The 21,407-nt window shown below is 34.8% G+C and overlaps 1 protein-coding gene across 1 annotated transcript; it reads right to left on the bottom strand.

The window, feature by feature from the left end:
• Nucleotides 1-516: 516 nt before the first annotated feature.
• On the bottom strand, nucleotides 517-20,589 carry LOC127942448 (NACHT, LRR and PYD domains-containing protein 14). Its single transcript, XM_052538150.1, has 18 exons — nucleotides 20,516-20,589; nucleotides 20,065-20,235; nucleotides 18,248-18,421; nucleotides 17,296-17,466; nucleotides 16,976-17,149; nucleotides 16,705-16,878; nucleotides 16,208-16,378; nucleotides 15,057-15,230; nucleotides 14,784-14,954; nucleotides 8,353-8,526; nucleotides 8,004-8,180; nucleotides 7,710-7,880; nucleotides 7,395-7,568; nucleotides 6,828-7,001; nucleotides 4,317-4,490; nucleotides 4,001-4,174; nucleotides 2,476-2,637; nucleotides 517-2,224 (listed from the first exon to the last, which is right to left on the bottom strand). Exons 1-18 carry the CDS (start codon nucleotides 20,587-20,589, stop codon nucleotides 2,218-2,220), a joined length of 2,841 nt encoding a protein of 946 aa, XP_052394110.1. The 3' UTR covers nucleotides 517-2,217.
• Nucleotides 20,590-21,407: the final 818 nt, after the last annotated feature.

Genomic DNA, 21,407 nt, shown 5'->3' with positions numbered 1-21,407 from the left:
AACAAAAATATATGATATTTAGTGAGCATTTTGTAACTATTTGGAAATATTCTACATATAGTAGTTGGATTTATGGATGATTTGCTTAATTCAGTTATGTTACACACTTAAGTATGAATCAAATAATTAGTAGACTAAATGTTTGTATCTATTTGTGTGCATACAATTTTGTGTCATAATCATGATTAATTCATATTCATTATATAATCTGTACACTGGCAGGGAAAGTCTCAGCAGTGGTGGTCAGGGAATATAGTGGAGCACATAGAGGAATAATGGATCACAGCAGGAAAAGCAATCTCACACAGAGCTGGAAAATACTGGTTGTGCTGAAGATTTGGACTGATGACATGCTAAAATTGTTGCTTGTTCTTCACATCATGCGATGGTGTGTTGACCTCTAGTGGTGATCTTGAGAAACACATTTCAGTTTCAGGTCCACAACAGGAGAATCTTTGAATCAATAATACTGATAACTGGCTGTTGAACTAATGAACTCTTCAAACAAAATTAAATGATCAAGATTTTTTATTTTTAAATTTACAATATGCAAACACATTACATGAGAAGAAAATATTTAAATCATCTGAACTATCTGAACTGGTGTATGATTATGATTTAATTTTAAGGTCTAATCCTGTTTTACTTATACATTAGTACGGTAATACATAAGAGCTAGAATAATCAACATTACATTTGATAAAGCAGTGCTGTTTGAAGCTCTAAGATCTACATGGCATTGTTTGTATTAATTAAAGAGCCACACAGATGGGAAATCAAAAATTACCTATATTACAGTGTATGATGTAGCTGTCCATCAGTGTAAACAATGTGCAAAGTAATTAAACCAAAAAGTACACGATTTATAAAGTTATTGGCTTCTAAAGTAAGGAGTCGACTCTGAATCGCTGAAACGAGTCGTTATAGATTTCAAATCTTTTGCCCATCTCTATGTACGTCACTAGGGACACTTTACATAATAATCTCCGCCTACCGTCTTGAGAGAAACTGAACTCTGACCTGCCCCACCCCCCAAAACAGACGCTCTGGTTGGTGTGAGAGCATCATTTCGAGGAGACAGTGTGTTTTTAATTGTAAAGGCAAGTTTGTTTTATTTTCACTGCCAAAGAATGAAGATCAGAAGAACCAATGGCATTTCACTGATGACTGCTTTTCTAATCTCGGTGAGTTCAAGGTGGGATTTTCAAAGCGTTTGGCCATAAAAGAGGGTTCATTACCAACTTTATTTAGACCAACAAGCATCTCCGAATCACAATGCGAAGTATGATTATGAAGTTATGTGTTTGTTTTCTCTTGAGCGTCTTATCAGTATGTCGCGCTAGCACTAACAGTTATATGTTAAAACCCTCTGGAGTCGATTAACGCGGATACGCGTTATGAGTCATTTTCCCCTGATAACCCCGAAAAAGTCGGCGCTGATCTTCATTTACAAACACGTCATTAAAATGAAGTGTAACTCCGTGAATACTCAACGAAGAGACATGAGAGAGATATCTATAGAAAGCTTGACATGTCTACTTTAAGACTAAACAAGTGCTGCCGAAAACAGATATTCGGTGATAAAGTAATCCATATGAAACAACATGATGTCCAATCTTTCACATCTCCCTTCGTTACATCTAATGTGACCACGCCCCTGCGCTGAACGCGCTATTCAGATTCAAACTGAAGCGCGGGGCTTGAATACACCCACACAGAAGAAAAAGCAGCGAGACTGTTCAAGTTTTTTATTTTACTGTTTGCTTCGCGATGAGAGGAATAAGACATAATTCACCCCAAACAGATGCTAATGCATTGTTTACCGTGACGTTGTGTGCGGAACAACCAATCAAAACTGACTATGTTAGTTGACCAATCATAACAAAGTATGCTACCGAAAGGTGGGGTTTAAGGAAACTGAATCTTTTGAACAGCTTCGCGCGAACCGTTTGGGGATCTCTGAGAATTGAGGTAATTCTAAAATGATATTTTGACAAAATGACAATGTTTTTTAACCTTGGATGGATTTAAACCTGTTGTACAGGACTTATAAACAGTGATAGGAGGCTTAGAATTTTCATCTTACTGGCTCTTTAATTGCTGTTTTGCAGTATCTAACTAAAACTACCATTATACATATTGATTTATTCCAGTACTAAACTGACAACCTTCTGAGGATTGTTCGGATTGTTCTGAGGATTGAGGCGAATGTTCTTCCTACAGGCTGCGAGGAGAAATCAGAAGAGAACAACAGTGTTGAGTGGAACAAATCAGTTGTTATATTGCAGCTACTTTGAGTACAAAGTATAACGGCCTGTAACTAACATGACATTACATTTAACATATAACATTTCTGTAAGCATATTAGTTACTGATATTAAATTATTATTATTTAAAAAATATTTGTTTGAAATATAATACATTTAAAACAAATGACATGATGTTTGTCTTTGTGACAAATGGATGTTTTCTCACCTCAGGTTACAGCTGGAGTCTCGTAGCACATCGATGAGCTGCGTTTTGGAGTGTCCTATGTTATTTTTACTCAGATCAAGCTCTTTTAAAAATACCAGTGCATTATTCTCAGCCAAAGACTGAGCCAGAATAGCAACTTCTGTAATGCCACAGTCATTTAGACTAGAAAAAGAAAGACAAACAGAGGAAGAAGTGTTATTTTAATGTTCACCCATAGTTGATATTAACCTAGAGGGCACGGTCACATTTGCGTTTTCTTAGCATAATTTTGTAGGCAGAATCAGAGTCACCTCAATGTGAAACCATGTGATGAGGAATTTCACCTATAATGGATTTCCAGTGGCAGAGAAATGCTCATTGTTTTTCTCATTAATCACTGGAAAACTATAGCAGCCTGCCGTAATATAATTTGTCCCACCATGGATTGATAAGGAAACAAAAATATTTGAAAGTTCTAATTAGCATAGAAGATCACTAAATTTGCACTATTGCTTTAGCAATGCATGTGTCACTCCCAGTCAGTCAGTGACACAGCATGAGTGAAGGAGACAGGCTGAATGAAAATGCTCTTCTCTCTCTTGACAGTAGATGGTGCTCATGGAACAGCGGTTTCCCCAGAAACCCACATGAACAAAATAGACTGCACTACTTTGTTTGTGAGAGGCACATTTCAAAAAGTTTTTACCTGTTTTCAAACAGTCATTCAGATTTTTTGTATTAGCTTTGCTGTTTATCGAACAACACTAAATACTTAATAACAACACTAAATAACTTTATATCGTTGTTCTTTTGCGGTTTAATCTGTTTGAAAATGTTGATAAATTTTACACAGTTTTGTATTGTTTTATTGTATTTTCAAAAGTACTGTCATGTTTAAAGTTCTCTCTCTCTCTCTTTCTCTATATTATTGCTGTCAAATGATTAATCATGATTAATTGCGTCCAAAATAAAAGTTTTTTGTGTACTGTGTATGTATATATATATATATATATATATATATATATATATATATATATATATATATATATATATATGTTTTGACACACACACACACACACACACATGTGAATATTTTAACTTCATTAATACACATATGTATTTAATCTGCTAAATGAAAAAAAAAAAAAAAAACATTTCAAGACTCACACCTGTAAGCAAATGCAGTTGTCAATCCCAAATAGTGGCTGTGAATGCAGCATGGATATTTGTATTACTGACAGAATCCTTTTAATTCTTCATGTTTCATGTTGGGATTTTTTTATTTAATTGCAAAGTAAGTATAAAATATATGTATTGTATAGGTAAAATTAATTCTCACAAAACTCCATAACTAAAAACTACATAACTATCATAATAACCTACTGCCATTCATGTAACGTTTGCTTTTTAAAGTCCGCTTTTAGTTTTATCTCTTTTTGCAGAAAAGACTTCAAAGGATGAACATTTTATAGCCACAAAGTTTCAAATTCTTTAAAGTTTTTTTTACTGACACACTGTAACTGCTGTACAGTATAATGTTACTAACTCTAGTTTTTCCAGCTTGCATTGAGGGTTCATCAGTAGATCACAAATGTTTTTCAGTCCAGAGTCTCCTAGTTGATTCTCACTCAGGTCCAGTTCTCTCAGATGTGATGGGTTTAATTTCAGTGCAGAAGTCAGATCAGAACACCCTTCATCTGTCAAATTACAGGATCCTAACCTACAATGAGAGAGGAAGAGAAATCACCTTTACTTCACCAGATCACAAAATATTCAGGCTCTTTACAGTATAGCACATATGAAGTGTCTTAGTTTAAAAACTGTTTAAAGCATTCAGATTTTTGTATATTAATGTTACTAACCTCAATCTCTCCAGTTTACAGCGTGAATCAATCAGCATTTCACATATATGCTTTACTCCTTTGTTTTCTATTTTATTTCCACTCAGGTTGAGCTCTTTCAGGTGTGAAAGGTTTACACACAGAGCTGAAGTCAGGATGAAACACGGTTTCTCTGTAATACTGCATTCACACAGACTGAAGACAGAAAGGGAAAAGACAAAGACTCAGATCCAGAATGATCAACTAAGGTTTTGGATTTTTTTCATGACCGTAATTTGTCTTTTGAAAGTCACACTTGAAATTCTCTCGAACAGCTTTTATGTTATAAAGCATTACTTCTATTCCAGATGCGCAGAAAATGCTTGACATCAATTTTAGAACCAGTAATTCTACATCAATGTCACCCTTTTGCTCAACGGGGCAAATTTGTTTAGGTCTGCTTTTCCTAGCTTCCTTAGTCAGTGCCTCCAGAATTTCAACTTTTTTCAGATTTTTGCGGCCTAAAATTTGCGGTGATATTTGCGCCATTTCTTAGTGTTTTGTAGTGAAAATATACCACAGACAACATTCTTCTAAAACTATTATGACTTTTCTGACTTTGAGGAACACTGTAGGGCTCCAGACTAACATTTGAGGAAAACCAGCACCATTGCCATTAAGTTCTACAGAAGGTGGCACAAGCACCTGACAGTAAAGCACCCAAATCACACATGTACATACATCTCAGAAATGTCTATTTGATGTCTGCATTTACATATACAAGATCTATTTTTAAGAGTGCTTGCTTATCTGCAATATGTCTCTTCCTGTTCCTGTCAGATGTCAAATAGAAATTACCACATCAAACGTGACGTGATAACATGGATGCAGCTGAAGCCGCCGGGTTTGCTTCAGAAAAAAAAAAAAAAAAAAAAGAAGCTTCCCAATGAAAACCTCGACAAGACTCATGCCTGTTTCACACATAATCCGTCTGCAGTGCGTATGCAGTCCATGTTCATTTCGTATGTGGTGCAGAAGCAGCATAGACTCATACTCATTGTGCCTTCACACAGGACGTGTTTGCAGTCCGCTTCTCGGTACGTGAACGATCGCTGCACTGCTGCAGACGCAACGCAACGCCCCTGGAACACACTGACAGACCGCAACCCTGTGAACGCTGGAATCCGTTAACATGGGTGTGTAAAAAAACCCCCGCAATGCATTTGCACTGCAGACGGAGTGTGTGTGAAACAGGCATAAGGTTGTTTGCACCTTGTGCAATGTGGAATTAGTTTACAGCTTTCTCAAGCACTTTGTGATGCATTTTGGAAACAGGAAATAAGCCCGTGGTCTAATGTACCACCTGTCATGAGAAACCCGTTCTCGAAGACTTAACGTTACTTTTAGTCATTATTTTATTTTATAGCGCACATATTCTGATTGCCTTTGGCAGAATTCAGATGAGCCATTTTAATCTAGATTAATCTAGATTAATTCCAAGTTTACAGTGAGATTAATCTAGATTAAAAAATGTATCTATGCCCACCACTATATATATATATATATATATATATATATATATATATATATATATATATATATATATATATATAATGTATGTATAGCAACTTAACACAGAACAATGACACTGACACATTTTTAGATATGTCAGAGCAAAATATTTTCAGTTGAGACAGCTCAAACATCCATTTTAATCTGGTGTTAGATTAAGCCTTGTCTGTGAAACCGGGGATAAATTGTTATCAATGTGCTGCACAAAAGCAAAAAGAACAACTTATTTGAACATTTTAACACACAAAGTCTAGAGATTGTGAAAGGCTTATTGTGCATAGGCTATGTTCATTATGTTATAACAGAGCTTTATAAAATCGTAATGAACTGAGATGTCAGCTTTTAGTGATAATAAAGGAAGCGCAGCTCGCATTCTGCCATGCCAAACCATGCACGCAGCAGCCCATGCTCGCTTTTATGTTGTAAATAACAGTGGTTTGTGAATGTTGATGCTTAGCCTAAATAAAAAATATTTAATTGGGAGCATTTATGCTGGGATGTTGTGGATCTTAGGAGATGATACAGAACGATTTAATGTAAATACCTCTGATTGGCTGATAAAAATCTATTTATATTGCTTTTATGCAGGCATTTGCAGGGGGGAGAGGGTCAAAACATGAATGTCACGGGCGGGAGCGGGACCAAATAAGATATTTTTCTGTGGGAGAGGGACTGAAAAATCCATTCAGCGCATGTCTCTACTTGAAAGCTCTACGAGGAGATAGGTGTCGAAATTTTTAATAATAATAATAAGATTAAATAGTATATCAGTAAGTTGGCTTTCTAAAGCCAACTTAATAATTAATGGCCCACGATCACTGATTTGGCCTACTGTTTAAAACTAAATGTCATTTTATAATAATTTGTGTTTTTAATGGCCTGTTTAATTTTTATACTTCACATTGCGATGCCTTTAGAAAATTAGAATTAGAATTAGAAAATGGTATTATCAAGTATTGTTAAATTATGTAAGATACTCACGTCAGTGTGTTGTATTTACAGTGTTTATCTTTTAGTAGAGCAGAGATCTGATTCACTCGTGTGTCTCCTAGTTCACATCCACTCAGATTCAGCTCTCTCAGGAGTAACGGGTTTGTACCCACAATTCCAGTCACATACTGACACCCTTCATCTGCATCAGAACGTCTCAAAACCCTGCAAAAGGTAAAACAGAATTCAGTTTTATTCTGAATTAAATGCACACTACCATACAAAACGTTGATAAGACAAAATGTATTTTTGTTCCTAATAACAAGCTTTAGATACTGTTCTACTTTAACCCTCTGGAGTCGATTAACACGTATAAGCGTTATGGGTAATTTTCTCCTGATAACCCAGAAAATAACTTCAATTACACTTTCAGTTTTAATCGTACAGATAAGAACAATACACCAATCGAATCTGTAAAGGTTTACTTTTTTTAAATGTATATTGCTCACCGTTTGCTGTTTTCCTAAAGCCACCGGGTGTCAGAGAGCCCGGGTGCAAGGGCCATTTCATCGCTGCTTGCAGCTTTAATTTATTTTGTATAATTTTATCATGTCTCACCTCAGTGTCTTCAGCTTACAGTTCTGATCCTGTTGTAACTCACTGAGATGCTCCACTCCTGATTCTCCAGGATCATTTCGTGTGAGATCCAGTTCTATCAGGTGTGACGGGTTTGATCTCAGAGCTGAAGCCAGAGCTTTATAACCTTCTTCAGTGATACTGCAGTTTGAAAGTCTAAATGGAAACCATTTTATATTAATCAAAAAGTATTGTGTGATTTGTAGAATTAGAAACACATTTCTTAATGTTGAATTATAAAGTGTATTAAAAAAATTCATGCTACATGTAACCAAACTATGGTTAATTTTTACTCACCTGAGTTTCTGCAGTGTGCAGTTTCTATCTTCTAATCCATTCTGGAGTTTCATCACTCCTGAATCCTGCAGTTTATTGTTGCTGATATCGAGCTCTATCAGACTGGGGTTTGATCTCAGGACTGTAGCGAGAGGTGAACAGCTTTCATCTGTTAGACCACAATCACACAGCCTAAAATGATGAACAGGAGAGGGAGAATTATAAATCACTTTATTATTGTCTCTTGGTCACCATGCAGTTTCTCATCTCTTCAAGATACTTTAAAATGATAAAATATATTAACATAATACTCACTTCAGTGTGTTGAGTTTACAATGTTTATCCCGCAGTAGAGCAGCAATCTGATTTACTTGTGTGTCTCCTAGTTCACGTTCACTCAGATTCAGATCTCTCAGGAGTAACGGGTTTTTGATTTGAAGAACTTCAGTTAGATATTTACACGCTGCTTCTGCTTCAGGACTTTGTAACAACCTGGACATAGTAGATGTACATGGACATTATCTGTCATATATTGTTTTATGTTCACATTGTTGTGAAAGGGACTTTCAAACCTTTTATAAATATCTTTTTGACAGTTACATTTTCTTGCACCTAAAATATTTTAATAAAGACTGCTGAATGTTTTAATTTGTATAACACTCACCTCAGTGTCTTCAGTTGACAGTTTGGATCCTGTAGAAAATCATCAAGCTCCTTCACTCCTGATTCTCCAGGATCATTTAATGTGAGATCCAGCTCTATCAGGTGTGAAGGGTTTGATCTCAGAGCTGAAGCCAGAGCTTTATAACCTTCTTCAGTAATACTGCAGTCTGAAAGCCTACAGAAAATAAATGAATAAATAAAAACACTAATTTAAAGTAACATTGCAGTTGAGATTAACTCATCACAATAATATCAATAAATATGACTAAATCACACTACAGTTTACCTTTTTAAATATGCCACAGTTTTATTCTGCCATTAAAGTGCAATATTAATTATTTAATGATGACTAGGAATCTGTTTGTTTTGATTAAGTGTGATTTGAGTTTGTTTAAAATTTAGCTTAATACTTTATTTTAAGGTGTCTTTGTTACACATGTTATATGTTTTTTCCTTCTGGAGCCTGAAATGGAGGAATTTGGGTAAATACTGCTCATTAAACAATTTTTTGCTGAATGTGTTTTTGTGCTGGTACCTTGTTTGGTTTAGGACATTCATAGATAAATAAAGATGACAATAAAACTGCCCATAGGTGGCAGCAAATCCCCCTTTTTTTAATCATTCAAATCAAACTATTTGTTCAAAACAGCTGATTCAATAAAAAATGAAACAAGTGAATGGACAATTAACAGAGGACCTCTCCTGGACTGACAACACCACATCACTGGCCAAGAAAGTACAGCAGCATCTCTACTTCCTCCGCAAACTAAGAAGAGCCAGAGCACCTGCCACCATCATGTGCACCTTCTACAGATGCATCATCTTCCGTGTTTTGCCGGAAGACCCTTTAAAGCATAGTAAGAGCAGCAGAGAAGGTTGTTGTTGTCTCTCTCCCCTCCCTCCAGGACATTTATGGAACCCGTCTCATCTGTAAAGCAGTCTGCATTGCAGGGGATCCCACCCACACGTCACGCAGCTTCTTCAGTCTGCTCCAGGCCAGGACCAGCAGACTAAAGTACAGCTTCATTCATCAGGTTTTCAGGAAGCTGAACTCCCTCCCAACCTTACCTGCCTCCCCTCTTTTTCTCCAGGCAACACTGAACTCTGAACCCCCTCCCCTATTTTAACCCCCCCCCACAGCTCCAACATCCCCAGATCCTTCCACCCCCCCCCCAACTAACAAACTGTGGCCTGCACTAGAAACTTTGTGCAGCATTGGTCTGCTCATTACCTCATTCAACTTCCACTTCAGTCAGTTTTAATAAAGAACAGCTCTCTGAGCTTTTTGTCACATTAAATCAGTTTGAATAAGCTCTTTTGCCCTACAATCATTATATCTGCACTGTTTGTTTACTCCACTGGTTAGCACTCTATCTGACTTGTGCTGCTCTATTTAACTGTATTTTTTTACATGCCCTTATACAAACCCGATTCCCAAAATTTGGGACACTACAAATTGTGAGTAAAAAGGAATGGAATAATTTACAAATCTCATAAACTTATATTTTATTCACAATAGAATATAGATAACATACCAAATGTTGAAAGTGAGACATTTTGAAATGTCGTGCCAAATATTGCCTCATTTTGGACTACATGAGAGCTACACATTCCAAAAAAGTTGGGACAGGAAGCAATGAAATTTAAAAATAAAATAAAATAAATTTTATTCATGTAGCAGACGCTTTTATCCAAAGCGACTTACAGATGAAGACAGTGGCAGGAATAGTTAAATGTACATATTAGGAACAGCTGGAGGACCAATTTGCAACTTATTAGGTCAATTTGCAACATGACTGGGTATAAAAAGAGCCTCTCAGAGTGGCAGTGTCCATCAGAAGTCAAGATGGGCAGAGGATCACGAAGAGTTTGAAGTTATCATCATCTACAGTGTGTAATATATTCCACATTTTCAGAGAATCTGGAACAAACTCCAGTCAAGTCTGGAATACCATACTGGATGCCCAAGATCTCCGGGCCCTTAGACGGCACTACATCACAAACAGGAATGCAACTGTAATGGAAATCACAACATGGGCTCTGAAATACTTCCAGAAAACATTGCTGGTGAACGATTCACCGTGCAATTTGCCATTGCCGGCTAAAACTCTATTGGTCAAAAAAAAAAAGAAAAAAGCCAAGGCTCATTTAAAATATATTGTGGCAAAGTGGAAAACTGTTCTGTGGTCAGACAAATCAAAATTTGAATATCTTTTTGGAAAACTGGGATGCCATGTCATCTGGACTAAAGAGGACAAGGACAACCCAAGTTATTATCAGCTCTCAGTTCAGAAGCCTGAATCTCTGATGGTATGGGGTTGCATGAGTGATTGTGGCATGGGCAGCTTACACATCTGGAAAGGCACCATCAATGCTGAAAGGTATATCCAAGTTCTAGAACAACATATGTTCCCATTCAAACATAGGCTATTTCAGGGAAGACCTTGCATTTTCCAACATGACAATGCCAGACCACATACTGCATCAATTACAACATGCGTACAACATGGCTGCGTAGAAGAATGATCCGGGTTCTGAAATGGCCAGCTTGCAGTCTAGATCTTTCACCCATTGAAAACATTTGGTGCATCATAAAGAAGAAGATGTGACAAAGAAGACCTAAGACAGTTGAGCAACTAGAAGCCTGTATTAGACAAGAATGGGACAACATTCCTATTCCTAAACTTGAGCAACTTGTCTCCTCAGTCCCTAAACGTTTGCAGACTGTTATAAAAAGAAGAGGAGATGTCACACAGTGGTAAACATGGCCTTGTCCCAACTTTTTTGAGATGTGTTGATGCCATGAAATTTAAAATCAACTTATTTCCCCCTTAAAATTATACATTTTCTCAGATTAAACATTTCATATGTCATCTATGTTTTTATTCTGAATTAAATATTGAAATTTGAAACTTCCACATCATTCCATTCTGTTTTTATTCACTATTTGTACAGTTTATCAACTTTTTTGGAATCGGGTTTGTATGTATATTTGTATTTTATATTTAATCTGAATTTATCTGTACTTTTATGCTCTACTGTTAGGGCCCTATCATACACCCGGCGCAATGTGATGCAAGGCGCAGCGCAAGTATGTTTGATAGTGGCAGTCCGGTGCCGTTCACATTTTCTCTTCCAGCGCCACGTCATTTAAGTTACAAATGCATTTGCACCCATTTGTGTGCCCATGGGCATGCTGGTCTAAAAAAGAGGTGTGTTCAGGCGCATTTCTAGCGCATTGCTATTTTAAGGAGCTGAAAATAAACTGTGCCATAGACCAACTCCAACCTGGTCTAAAGGCAATGGCGCAATGTTTTTTTGTTAATTAAACAGCATGTTGGTAGAAAATGCACCTCTGGGCGGGTCTACAGTGTGTGTTGACTTTGCTTATTACACACAGGGATGCACATCACACAAACATGACAAATATTAAAAACAAAAGGATTACAGTGTCAAATAACATTATTGTGTAGGCTACATAAATATAAAAATTTAATGATGGATAGTCATTGCATGTATTAGAATTAGGCTACCTATTTGCAATTCGGTCTATTACTACTTATAATGATGAATGAAATTGACGAAATTAATTGAACAATCATGCCAATACACACACATATATTAACTGACTTATCACGTGGAGCTTTGGTGGATTCCCGCTTGTCCCGTAAAAAAACATATTTAGTATTCATCAAAATGAATTAAAATAGTGAAATACAATCTCAGAATATGACGCAAAACTTCAATAATTAAATGTTAAATAACAGAAATGTATCTAATACCATTTTATTCACTAATGTCTTTGCTGCTGACATTTGATGATCCAGTTCAACAATACTAATAAGCAAAAATTACTTTAGATAAAATAATAATTGTGCTTCATTGTTTTTTTTTATTATTGTTGAAGATTGTTGAACCTTCTTCTCCTGTGTTCTACTGTACAGACGTAAATTTACTTTTCCTTCAGCCTGAGGTTTATTCATAACAATTGTGCAATGAATGCAACTGGACTCTCAAGACGTGTTTTTGTTGGTGACTCAATAATATCAGCTCTACTACATTTACATTTATTCATTTAACTGACGCTTTTATCCAAAGCGGACTACAATTGCTATATATATGTCAGAGGTCGCACTCCTCTGGAGCAACTAGGGATTAAGTGTCTTGCTCAGGGACACACTGATGTCTCACAGTGGAATCGAACCCCGGGTCTCTCACACCAAAGGCATGTGTCTTATTCACTGTGCTAACACCACCCCCTACTATCATCTTTCAGTCCCTCACAGTCACACATACAGCACAATTATGTCAGGGGAATGTCTTTAAATAATAATGAAAGAAAAATCACATTCTGTTGTCTGCTTTTAAAGAACTTCAAAAATTGCGCTTGAAACATTTTGCACGAAAAATTACAGAAACTTGCTTCTGCTTGTTTGCAGCTTGTTACAGTACAGAGTTAATTAGCCAATTGCCATTATTTAGTTCGTGAATTATAAGTAGAGAATGTTTACATTTAATTTGCATGATGAATTTGACACAACTTAATACACAACATTATGACATACTCATAGATCGATTACAAATCTATACAGGTATTCAAGGGCAGGCTCTAAGATGGTTTAGATCCTACCTGTCCGATCGCTACCATTTTGTTTACTTAAATGGGGTGTCATCTCATTTATCATCAGTAAAATATGGAGTGCCACAAGGATCCACTTTTTTAGGTCCACTTTTATTTTCAATATACATGTTGCCCCTTGGTAATATTATTAGAAAATACGGAATTAGCTTCCACTGTTATGCTGATGATACTCAGCTATATATATCAACAAGACCAGATGAAACTTCCCAATTATCTAAGCTAACAGAGTGTGTTAAAAATGTAAAAGATTGGATGACAAATAATTTTCTCCAATTAAATTTGGATAAGACAGAGATATTAATGATTGGACCAAATAACACTACACAGAATCTTGTAGATTACAATCTGCAACTAGACGGATGTACTGTTACTTCCTCTACAGTCAGAAATCTGGGTGTTATATTAGACCGCAATTTGTCTTTTGAAAATCATATTTACAATGTTACAAAAACTGCATTCTTCCATCTTAGAAACATTGCCAAGCTACGAAACATGTTATCTGTTTCTGATGCAGAAAAGCTAGTTCATGCATTTATGACCTCTAGACTGGACTATTGTAATGCACTTCTAGGTGGTTGTCCTGCTTCGTCAATAAACAAGCTACAGGTAGTCCAAAATGCACTGGCTACCTATTAAGTTCCGTATCAGTTACAAATTATCATTACTTACCTATAAGGCCCTAAATGGTTTAGATCCTGCGTACCTAACTAGCCTTCTACCACGCTACAACCCATTACGCACCCTAAGGTCACAAAACGCTGGACTTTTGGTAGTTCCTAGGATAGCAAAGTCCACTAAAGGAGGTAGAGCTTTCTCACATTTGGCTCCCAAACTCTGGAATAGCCTTCCTGATAATGTTTGGGGTTCAGACACACTCTCTCTGTTTAAATCTAGATTAAAAACACATCTCTTTCGCCAAGCATACGAATAATGTATCTTTTAAATTGTGTGTAGTTGCATCTGATCAAATATGTATTTTTATTCATGAGCTTGGGTTAAACTAATTTTACTTTGTTGGATCAGCAGCTATGCTAATGATGTCTCTATTTTGTTTCTATGTTTTGCCACGGGATGTAACTAGGATTTACACAAGCTCCAGTCTGGATCCAGAACACCTGAGAAATGCTAACCTTGAATCAACAAAAAGAACTAACAATTATTGCTAAATGTGTGACTGCATCATATAATAACTATTAATTACTAATATTGATAGTTCATCGTCTAGCTGATTACATCTTATATTATTATTATTATTTTTTATTTTTTCTAAAATCCTGTCAAACGTGCACAAACTACTAGCTACTACTTAATATTGTAGAAACATAATTTTCTGTAAAGATGCTGTTGTAACGATTTGTATTGTAAAAAGCGCTATACAAATAAAACTTGAATTGAATTGAATTGAACTATTAATCTATTTGTTACATTTTTTCCACCCCTCAATTCGAGCCCTGATTATAATACTGATAAATTATACAGAATTACATATAAAAAACCCTAATCTAAACCTTAATCCTAACCATTTAGAAAGTACAAGTAGTTAATTAATATTACTCAGTACTTCAATGTATAGTTAGACTTTAACAAGGACACCTTAAAATAAAAAGTAAATACACAAACAGTACTTACATGTTTCTAAACAGTTCATACTATTTAACCAATCATATGTATTTTTTTTTAATTGAATTTTTCACCACTAGAGCTGCTCAATATCAGAAAGAAAACACTGATAGCATGTGAATGTTCCTGTCAGTTTGAATGAACAGCAGTTTATGGTGAATTGTACTAACTTGAGTATCTTCAGCTCACACACAGGATTTTTCAATCCCTCACAGATCTCTTTGACTCCTGAGTCTAGCAGTCGGCTGTTGTTCAGGTTCAGTTCTTTCAGGATGGTTTTGGAGGAGAGAACAGTAGCTAGAACTGAACAGTTTTTCTCTGTCAGCTCACAATTATTCAGCCTGAACACAAAATCTGCATTATTTATTATTCAGCACATATTCAACACACATTGACGTCTTTTATAATGGCTAAACAGTGGTTATAATGTATAAATTACTCACTTCATTTTCTCCAGTTTGCTATGAGAGTCCATCAAAAGAGCAGAGAGCTTCTCCCAATCCAGATCTCCTAATTTATCATCACTCAGATCCACTTCTTTCAAAATTAATGGACTTATTTTCAGAACTTTAGTGAGATAATCACATGCGTCCTCAGCAGCAGGACTTTTCAAAAACCTACAGGAAGTAGAAGATACATTTTAATTTGAATAATCTTGTTGTACAGTTCTTCAAACACAGATCATACCCACTAATATCTTTCCATAGGTAGTGTATTATTGTGATGTTACATTTGGTTTCTAGTCATTCCTAGAGTTTGGAATTGGTTTCAAATCATTCCTATTAGGTTTAATTTTATACCCATAAAGTAATGCTCACAAAAATAAGGATTTAAAGTAATTTTTGTGACAACCAAAAATTATACATAATGTTTTCTTTAATCAATAATTGTTTATAGATGTCAACTTTATTTTTCAGTTTGTACAGATGGAAGAGAACCTATTATTAGTCAATGTAAACAATACTTTTTTGGTGTGTGAAAAAGGAGATAAGTGACAATCCCTACTAAATTATTTACATTTAATCATTTAGCTGACACTTTTATCTAAAGCGACTTACAAATGAGAACAATAGAAGCAGTCAGGTCAACAAGAGAACAACAACAGTATACAAGTGCCATGACAAGTCTCTGTTAAGTCTAGTACAGAAAGCATAGCCAAGTTTATATATATATATATATATATATATATATATATATATATATATATATATATATAAATGAAAAGACAATAAAAGAAAAGATGGATATATGTAAAAGAATTATAATGTTTAGAAGACATTATGTGTTGTTTGAATAATAATTGCATTTATGTAAAGAATTTACTTAGTTTATTGCCAATTGCTTAATTTGTTTACTGTTTATGGAATGATAAAATCTGTTTTCATTTACATTTACATCACATTTTCTTTAAATCATTTTGAAGACACTTTTATCCAAAGCGACTTAAAATTGGGGAATACATAAAGCAATTATTTTTAGAGAGGCAAACAGACACAGGAAGTGCTCATAATACCAAGTTTTAGTCATTGCTCAAATAAGTAAACGCTAGAAAGGGAAGGAAAAAAAGACTAAAATGTTTAAAGGTTTTAATCACCTGATGGATAATTTACAGCATTCATCCTGTAGTAAATCATCAAGCACCTTCACTCCTGATTGTCCAGGATCATTTCCTGTGAGATCCAGTTCTATCAGGTGTGAAGGGTTTGATTTCAAAGCTGAAGCCAGAGCTTTATAACCTTCTTCAGTGATACTGCAGTTTGAGAGTCTAGAGTAAGACAAAAAGAAACAAATTGTCTTAAAACTGTAATAATTATTCCTGTAATAAATATTCTAAAATAATTCTATAGGATCTACCAGTGATGTAAGTGTACACTGATTGGCTAAACACATACGAAACATCAGCATTTAAAAAAAAAGCTATGTAAACATATTTACTGCTTAAACATGGAAAACAGCAATAACGTCATTTATCCATTGTCTGCACTGTTGTGTTCTTTTATCTGCCTCAATGAGAAGTTGTCATAAGATTTTGTTTCTACTACCTGGTGCGAAGCCCCTACCGATTCATGTTAAGATTACCAAAGTACTAACCTGAGTATCTGAAGTGAACATTGTGAATTTCTCAATAGACTTGAGATTTCAGTTACTCCAGAGTCTCCTAGTTTATTCCCACTCAGATTCAGCTCTATTAGGTTTGAAGGGTTTGAATTGAATGCTGAAGCCAGAGCAGTACAACCTTCTTCAGTAATACAAATGGAATTCAACCTGTAAAAACGAAAAACAAATATATAATATAATATAACAAATGATAGCATTAGTTTTGTAGTAGCTGGCCTGTTTTACATATTGCTTAAATACTTACTTCAGCTTTTTCAGTCTACACTGTTCATTCTTAAACAAAGCCGAGAAGATCTTCATTCCTGAGTTTCTGAGTTTTGTCCCACTCAGATTCAACTCTGTCAGATTTGAAGGGTTTAAATTTAAAGCTTCATCCAGAACTTGACAATCTTCTTCTGTTATGTCACTGTTATTCAGACTGCGTTAAGAAAAAATTATTTACTCAATGATGATTATGACATTACAAAAGCATCTATTGATTATTCAGTAAGCGCTCTCAAGTAAAAGATAGAACACACCCAGCAGCAAGGTCTGAAAAAGTGTCATCATAGTAATAAAACTCACTTCAGTGTGTTAAGTTTACAGTGTTTATCCTGCAGTAGAGCAGCTATCTGATTCACTCGTGTGTCACCTAGTTCAAGTTCACTCAGATTCAGCTCTCTCAGGAGTAGCGGGTTTTTACCCACAATTCCAGTCACATACTGACAGGCTTCATCTGCAACAGGACCCAAAAATCTGCAGAAGGTAAGAAGAAGCATGATTATTTTCAGTTCTCTACTAAACATGAGGGGAAATTGTCTTTGACTTTGATGGAAAACGTTGTGAAATTGTTTATCTTCAATACCTCAGTAGGGCTGGGTGATATATTGATATTGAAAATAATAAATACATCATATTGATAAACTTAAAATATAAATTATAAATTATAAAATAATTATACAAATTAATTTTTATATTTAGCCTACACCTTCAGAAAAAATAGTTTGATGCTAAAAAGTTCTATGTTCTTTGATGCTAAAAAGTATGTTTTGCATGCCTCTGTGTGAACCATAAGTTTTGTCTACTACACATAATCAAGTCAATTTGATTATTGTGGTGTATTTTTCATCCATATTTTTCAGTATACAAATTATAAAAATAAATAATACAAATAATTAGAATGCATTTTTTTTGTAAATTATATATACATATTTTGATAATATTTTAAAAGACTGACTACATTTGATTAAATACAGAATGCAAAAAAAAAACAGAATTTGATGGAGCCCTAATTTAGAAAATAGCTTACTTTGCAGAGTTTACTTGTAACATTTAACATTTATTCTGATGGTCTAACAAATGTGTAATACATTTATTTCCTCATTAATAGTATTAAATAAATATTGTAATAAATATTGATATTGAATAAAATGAAAAAAGAAATAAATATTGCCAAGCTTTATCTATTATACTGAATTAGTAAAATATTTTTTCTCATTATCATCATTATTATTTTGTACATATTTTCACGTCTTACCTCAGTGTCTTTAGTTTACAGTTTGGATCCTGTAGTATATCATTGAGCTGCTTCACTCCTGATTCTCCAGGATCATTTCCTGTGAGATCCAGCTCTATCAGGTATGAAGGGTTTGATCTCAGAGCTGAAGCCAGAGCTTTATAACCTTCTTCAGTGATACTGCAGTTTGAAAGTCTATAGGAAACAAGTCAAAAACATATTTAATCTGATAGAAACTTGTTTACTGGAGTAATTTAACATTGGACAAAGGGTATGTTATGGTGTAATGTAATAAAACAAAAGTGATAAAACTTTGTTACAGTACTTACAGTTGAGGTCAAAAGTTTACATACACCTTGCATAAAATGCTAAATGTTAATTATTTGACCAAAATATGGGTGATCATACAAAATGCATGTTATTTTTTATTTACTACTGACCTGAATAAGATATTTTACATAAAAGACATTTACATAAAGTTCACAAGAGAAAATAAGTTGAATTTATAATAATGAGCCTGTTCAAGTTTACATGATCTTGATTTTTTATATTGTGTTGATACCTGGATGATCCACTGCGGTCTCTTTCTTTTTCTTTTTTTTGGTTAGGTGATAGTTGTTCATGAGTCCCTTGCTTGTCCTAAACAGCTAAACTGCCTGTTGATCTTTAGAATTCTTTGGTTTTACAGCATCTTTTGCATATTTGAACCCTTTCCAACAAAGACTAAGATCCATTACTTTACACTGAGGACAACTGAGGTACTCATATGCAACTATTACAAAAAGTCTAAAAACTAGTCAGAATACACTGTGCTGCTTTAATGCATTAAAGGCTCATGACTCGCCAGAAAACAAAACAGCATGTAGCTTTTGGTCGCGCTACATTGCTACTTGACGGAAAAAGTAGTCAGCTACAGGAAAGGTACACTGTTTTAAAAGTAGCGTAGCTACCGTCACACTACTTAAAATTAAGCTAGTAGCATTGCTACTTGTAGCTAGCTACTCCCCAACACTGGAAGTAATATATTAGTTTAGCACATAGTCTTATACAGCTAGACACCCAACTTTTTTCAGTAGCATCTGCGCTATGTTGCTAAAACTATCTTTTGGATCTAACTGTAATTATTTGGCACATCCAGATAATAATATGCACAAATCTAAATATTAATCTCTTAATTTTATAGTAAGCAGTGAGTCTTACTCAAAATAAATACTTAAACATCTCAGGGGGCTTGATTTTAGATTGTTTTCATGTTATTATTATGACTATTATTATTAAAAATTGTTCCTTTGTTTCCTTTCTTTCTTTCTTTCTTTCTTTCCTTTCTTGCATTATGTGAATCCCATAAGCATGTATTTTGTTCTAAACTCCAGTCCAGTCAGTGGCGATAATTCACCTACAAGTTGGGTTGCCAACCGCCAATAATCACCAAGGAAGAAGAAGATTTGAGGGGCTCCTCTTTTGGTGAAAGTTTTTAGACGGCTTTCAAAATGGCTGCCAGACATTGTGAAAACTTGGATACTAATATCTCAGTGTGCAATGATCTGATTTCTTTGAAATTATAGGAGGTATGTAGGAACAAACAAATCAACTGGTTAAGACATAAAGTAGGATAATATATTATTTTCTCTTTTTTTTAATCTGAGCTCAAACATGGTAGTGTGCTTAATGGGTATGTGAGCTTAGTAGGTATGTTCACCCTATATCACACTAAAAGGGCTTTTTCTCTCAAGATATTAGCAGGATAACACATTTTATATAGATTTTATACAAGTTTAATATTGTCCCTGTGGCCATTTTCTATTATTAAAATCAAACAGTGGTTCATTTTTACTCACTTGAGTTTCTGCAGTGTACAGTTTGTATTTTCTAATCCATCATGCAGTTTCTTCACTCCTGAATCATGCAGATTATTGTTGCTGATGTCAAGCTCTTTCAGACTGGGGTTTGATCTCAGCACTGTGGCGAGAGCAGAACCACTTTCCTCTGTTAGACCACAATCACACAGCCTAAAATGATGAAGAGAGGGAGAAATTATAAACACAAAGTACTTCACTAATTTTCAGTGATTTCCTCTAACAGGAATTGTAAAATTGAGATGATTCAATCACATACACCACAAATGCCTTGAACAACATTAATCCATACAAAAACAGATGGCTGAATTCGCAAATAACCTGTAATTGTCAGGGTTCTGTCACTTCGGTCTAGTGTTATTTATGGTTTTGTGACTGAGCCTTGACACACCTGTCTTCTCTTTGTTTTCATGTGAGTGCAGGACTTCAGTACTTCTTGAGCCGTGTGCTCTCCTCAGCATGCATTTCAGTAGGAGGAATAACAGTGGTCAAGAAACTGATCTTCATGTGTGTTGCATGAATTGGCTAGTTGCACTGAGCTTTGTTGCATTTTTTTTTACAAGCAATACGTCTATGTATTTTCCAGTGATACATATTTTTATTGTGTTGTGGTCATCTACTTCCCTAAATGGCACTTATAATTATTGTCTGTGAGATTATATAAAAATCCAGGTATTTTGAGAGACAGCGGAGTTACTTACGATGTACATAAAAATTTAAGACAATTAATGTTAAAGCCGAAAAAATTATTCACTTAATTTAGATGACAGGACTTTAATTTGTAATAAATCTGTTCTCATGAGTGACTGTACATAAGTGAACTGAAATGAAATGGCTGATCCTTTATTAAGTAGAATGTGGAAGCAGATGTTTAAGTTTTCCATTTCTACTTCTTGCTTACTTCAACAGGTATACAAACATCTCTTTTTCATAAAACTGTTTACCACCTTTCTGTGGGCAGTAGTAATGCATTGTAAACTGATTTTAGCAAATAATGCTTACGTTTGTAATTATTGTATATTGTATGACTCATTAGCATATGTTAATTTGCATAATAATTACTTTGTTTCCCTCAAAAAGTGAATGACAGTGACTGGCATGTGGTTTGTACGAAAAGATTTTGCACTGAAATCTCAGGAACTGAAATGGTGTAACTATTTAATGAACTTTCCCTAGAGACTATTAACGACTTGCTACATATCGCAATTCAAGTTACAATTAGCAAAATTTGTAAATTAAATAAAATCCAAAAATTTTGAGAGAAGTTGAAGTAGAGAGGAAAAAGATTATATCCAATAATCCACGACTGATTGTTATTGTAAGAC

The sequence above is a fragment of the Carassius gibelio genome, chromosome A22 (genome assembly GCF_023724105.1).
Source record: "Carassius gibelio isolate Cgi1373 ecotype wild population from Czech Republic chromosome A22, carGib1.2-hapl.c, whole genome shotgun sequence".
Lineage (NCBI taxonomy): Eukaryota > Metazoa > Chordata > Actinopteri > Cypriniformes > Cyprinidae > Carassius > Carassius gibelio.
Note: the sequence above shows the minus strand (reverse complement) of the source record. Positions and strands in the feature narration are given on the sequence as shown.

Excerpts from the sequence above, each read along its gene's own strand:
- LOC127942448 (XM_052538150.1), bottom strand. The coding sequence starts at position 20,589 with ATGAAGATCAGTTTCTTGACCACTGTTATTCCTCCTACTGAAATGCAT. Across the intron at positions 7,881-8,003 it reads TGTAAACTCAACACACTGAA|GCTGTGTGATTGTGGTCTAA; the intron begins GTGAGTATTATG and ends TCATCATTTTAG. Across the intron at positions 4,491-6,827 it reads TGTAAATACAACACACTGAC|TCTGTGTGAATGCAGTATTA; the intron begins GTGAGTATCTTA and ends TTCTGTCTTCAG.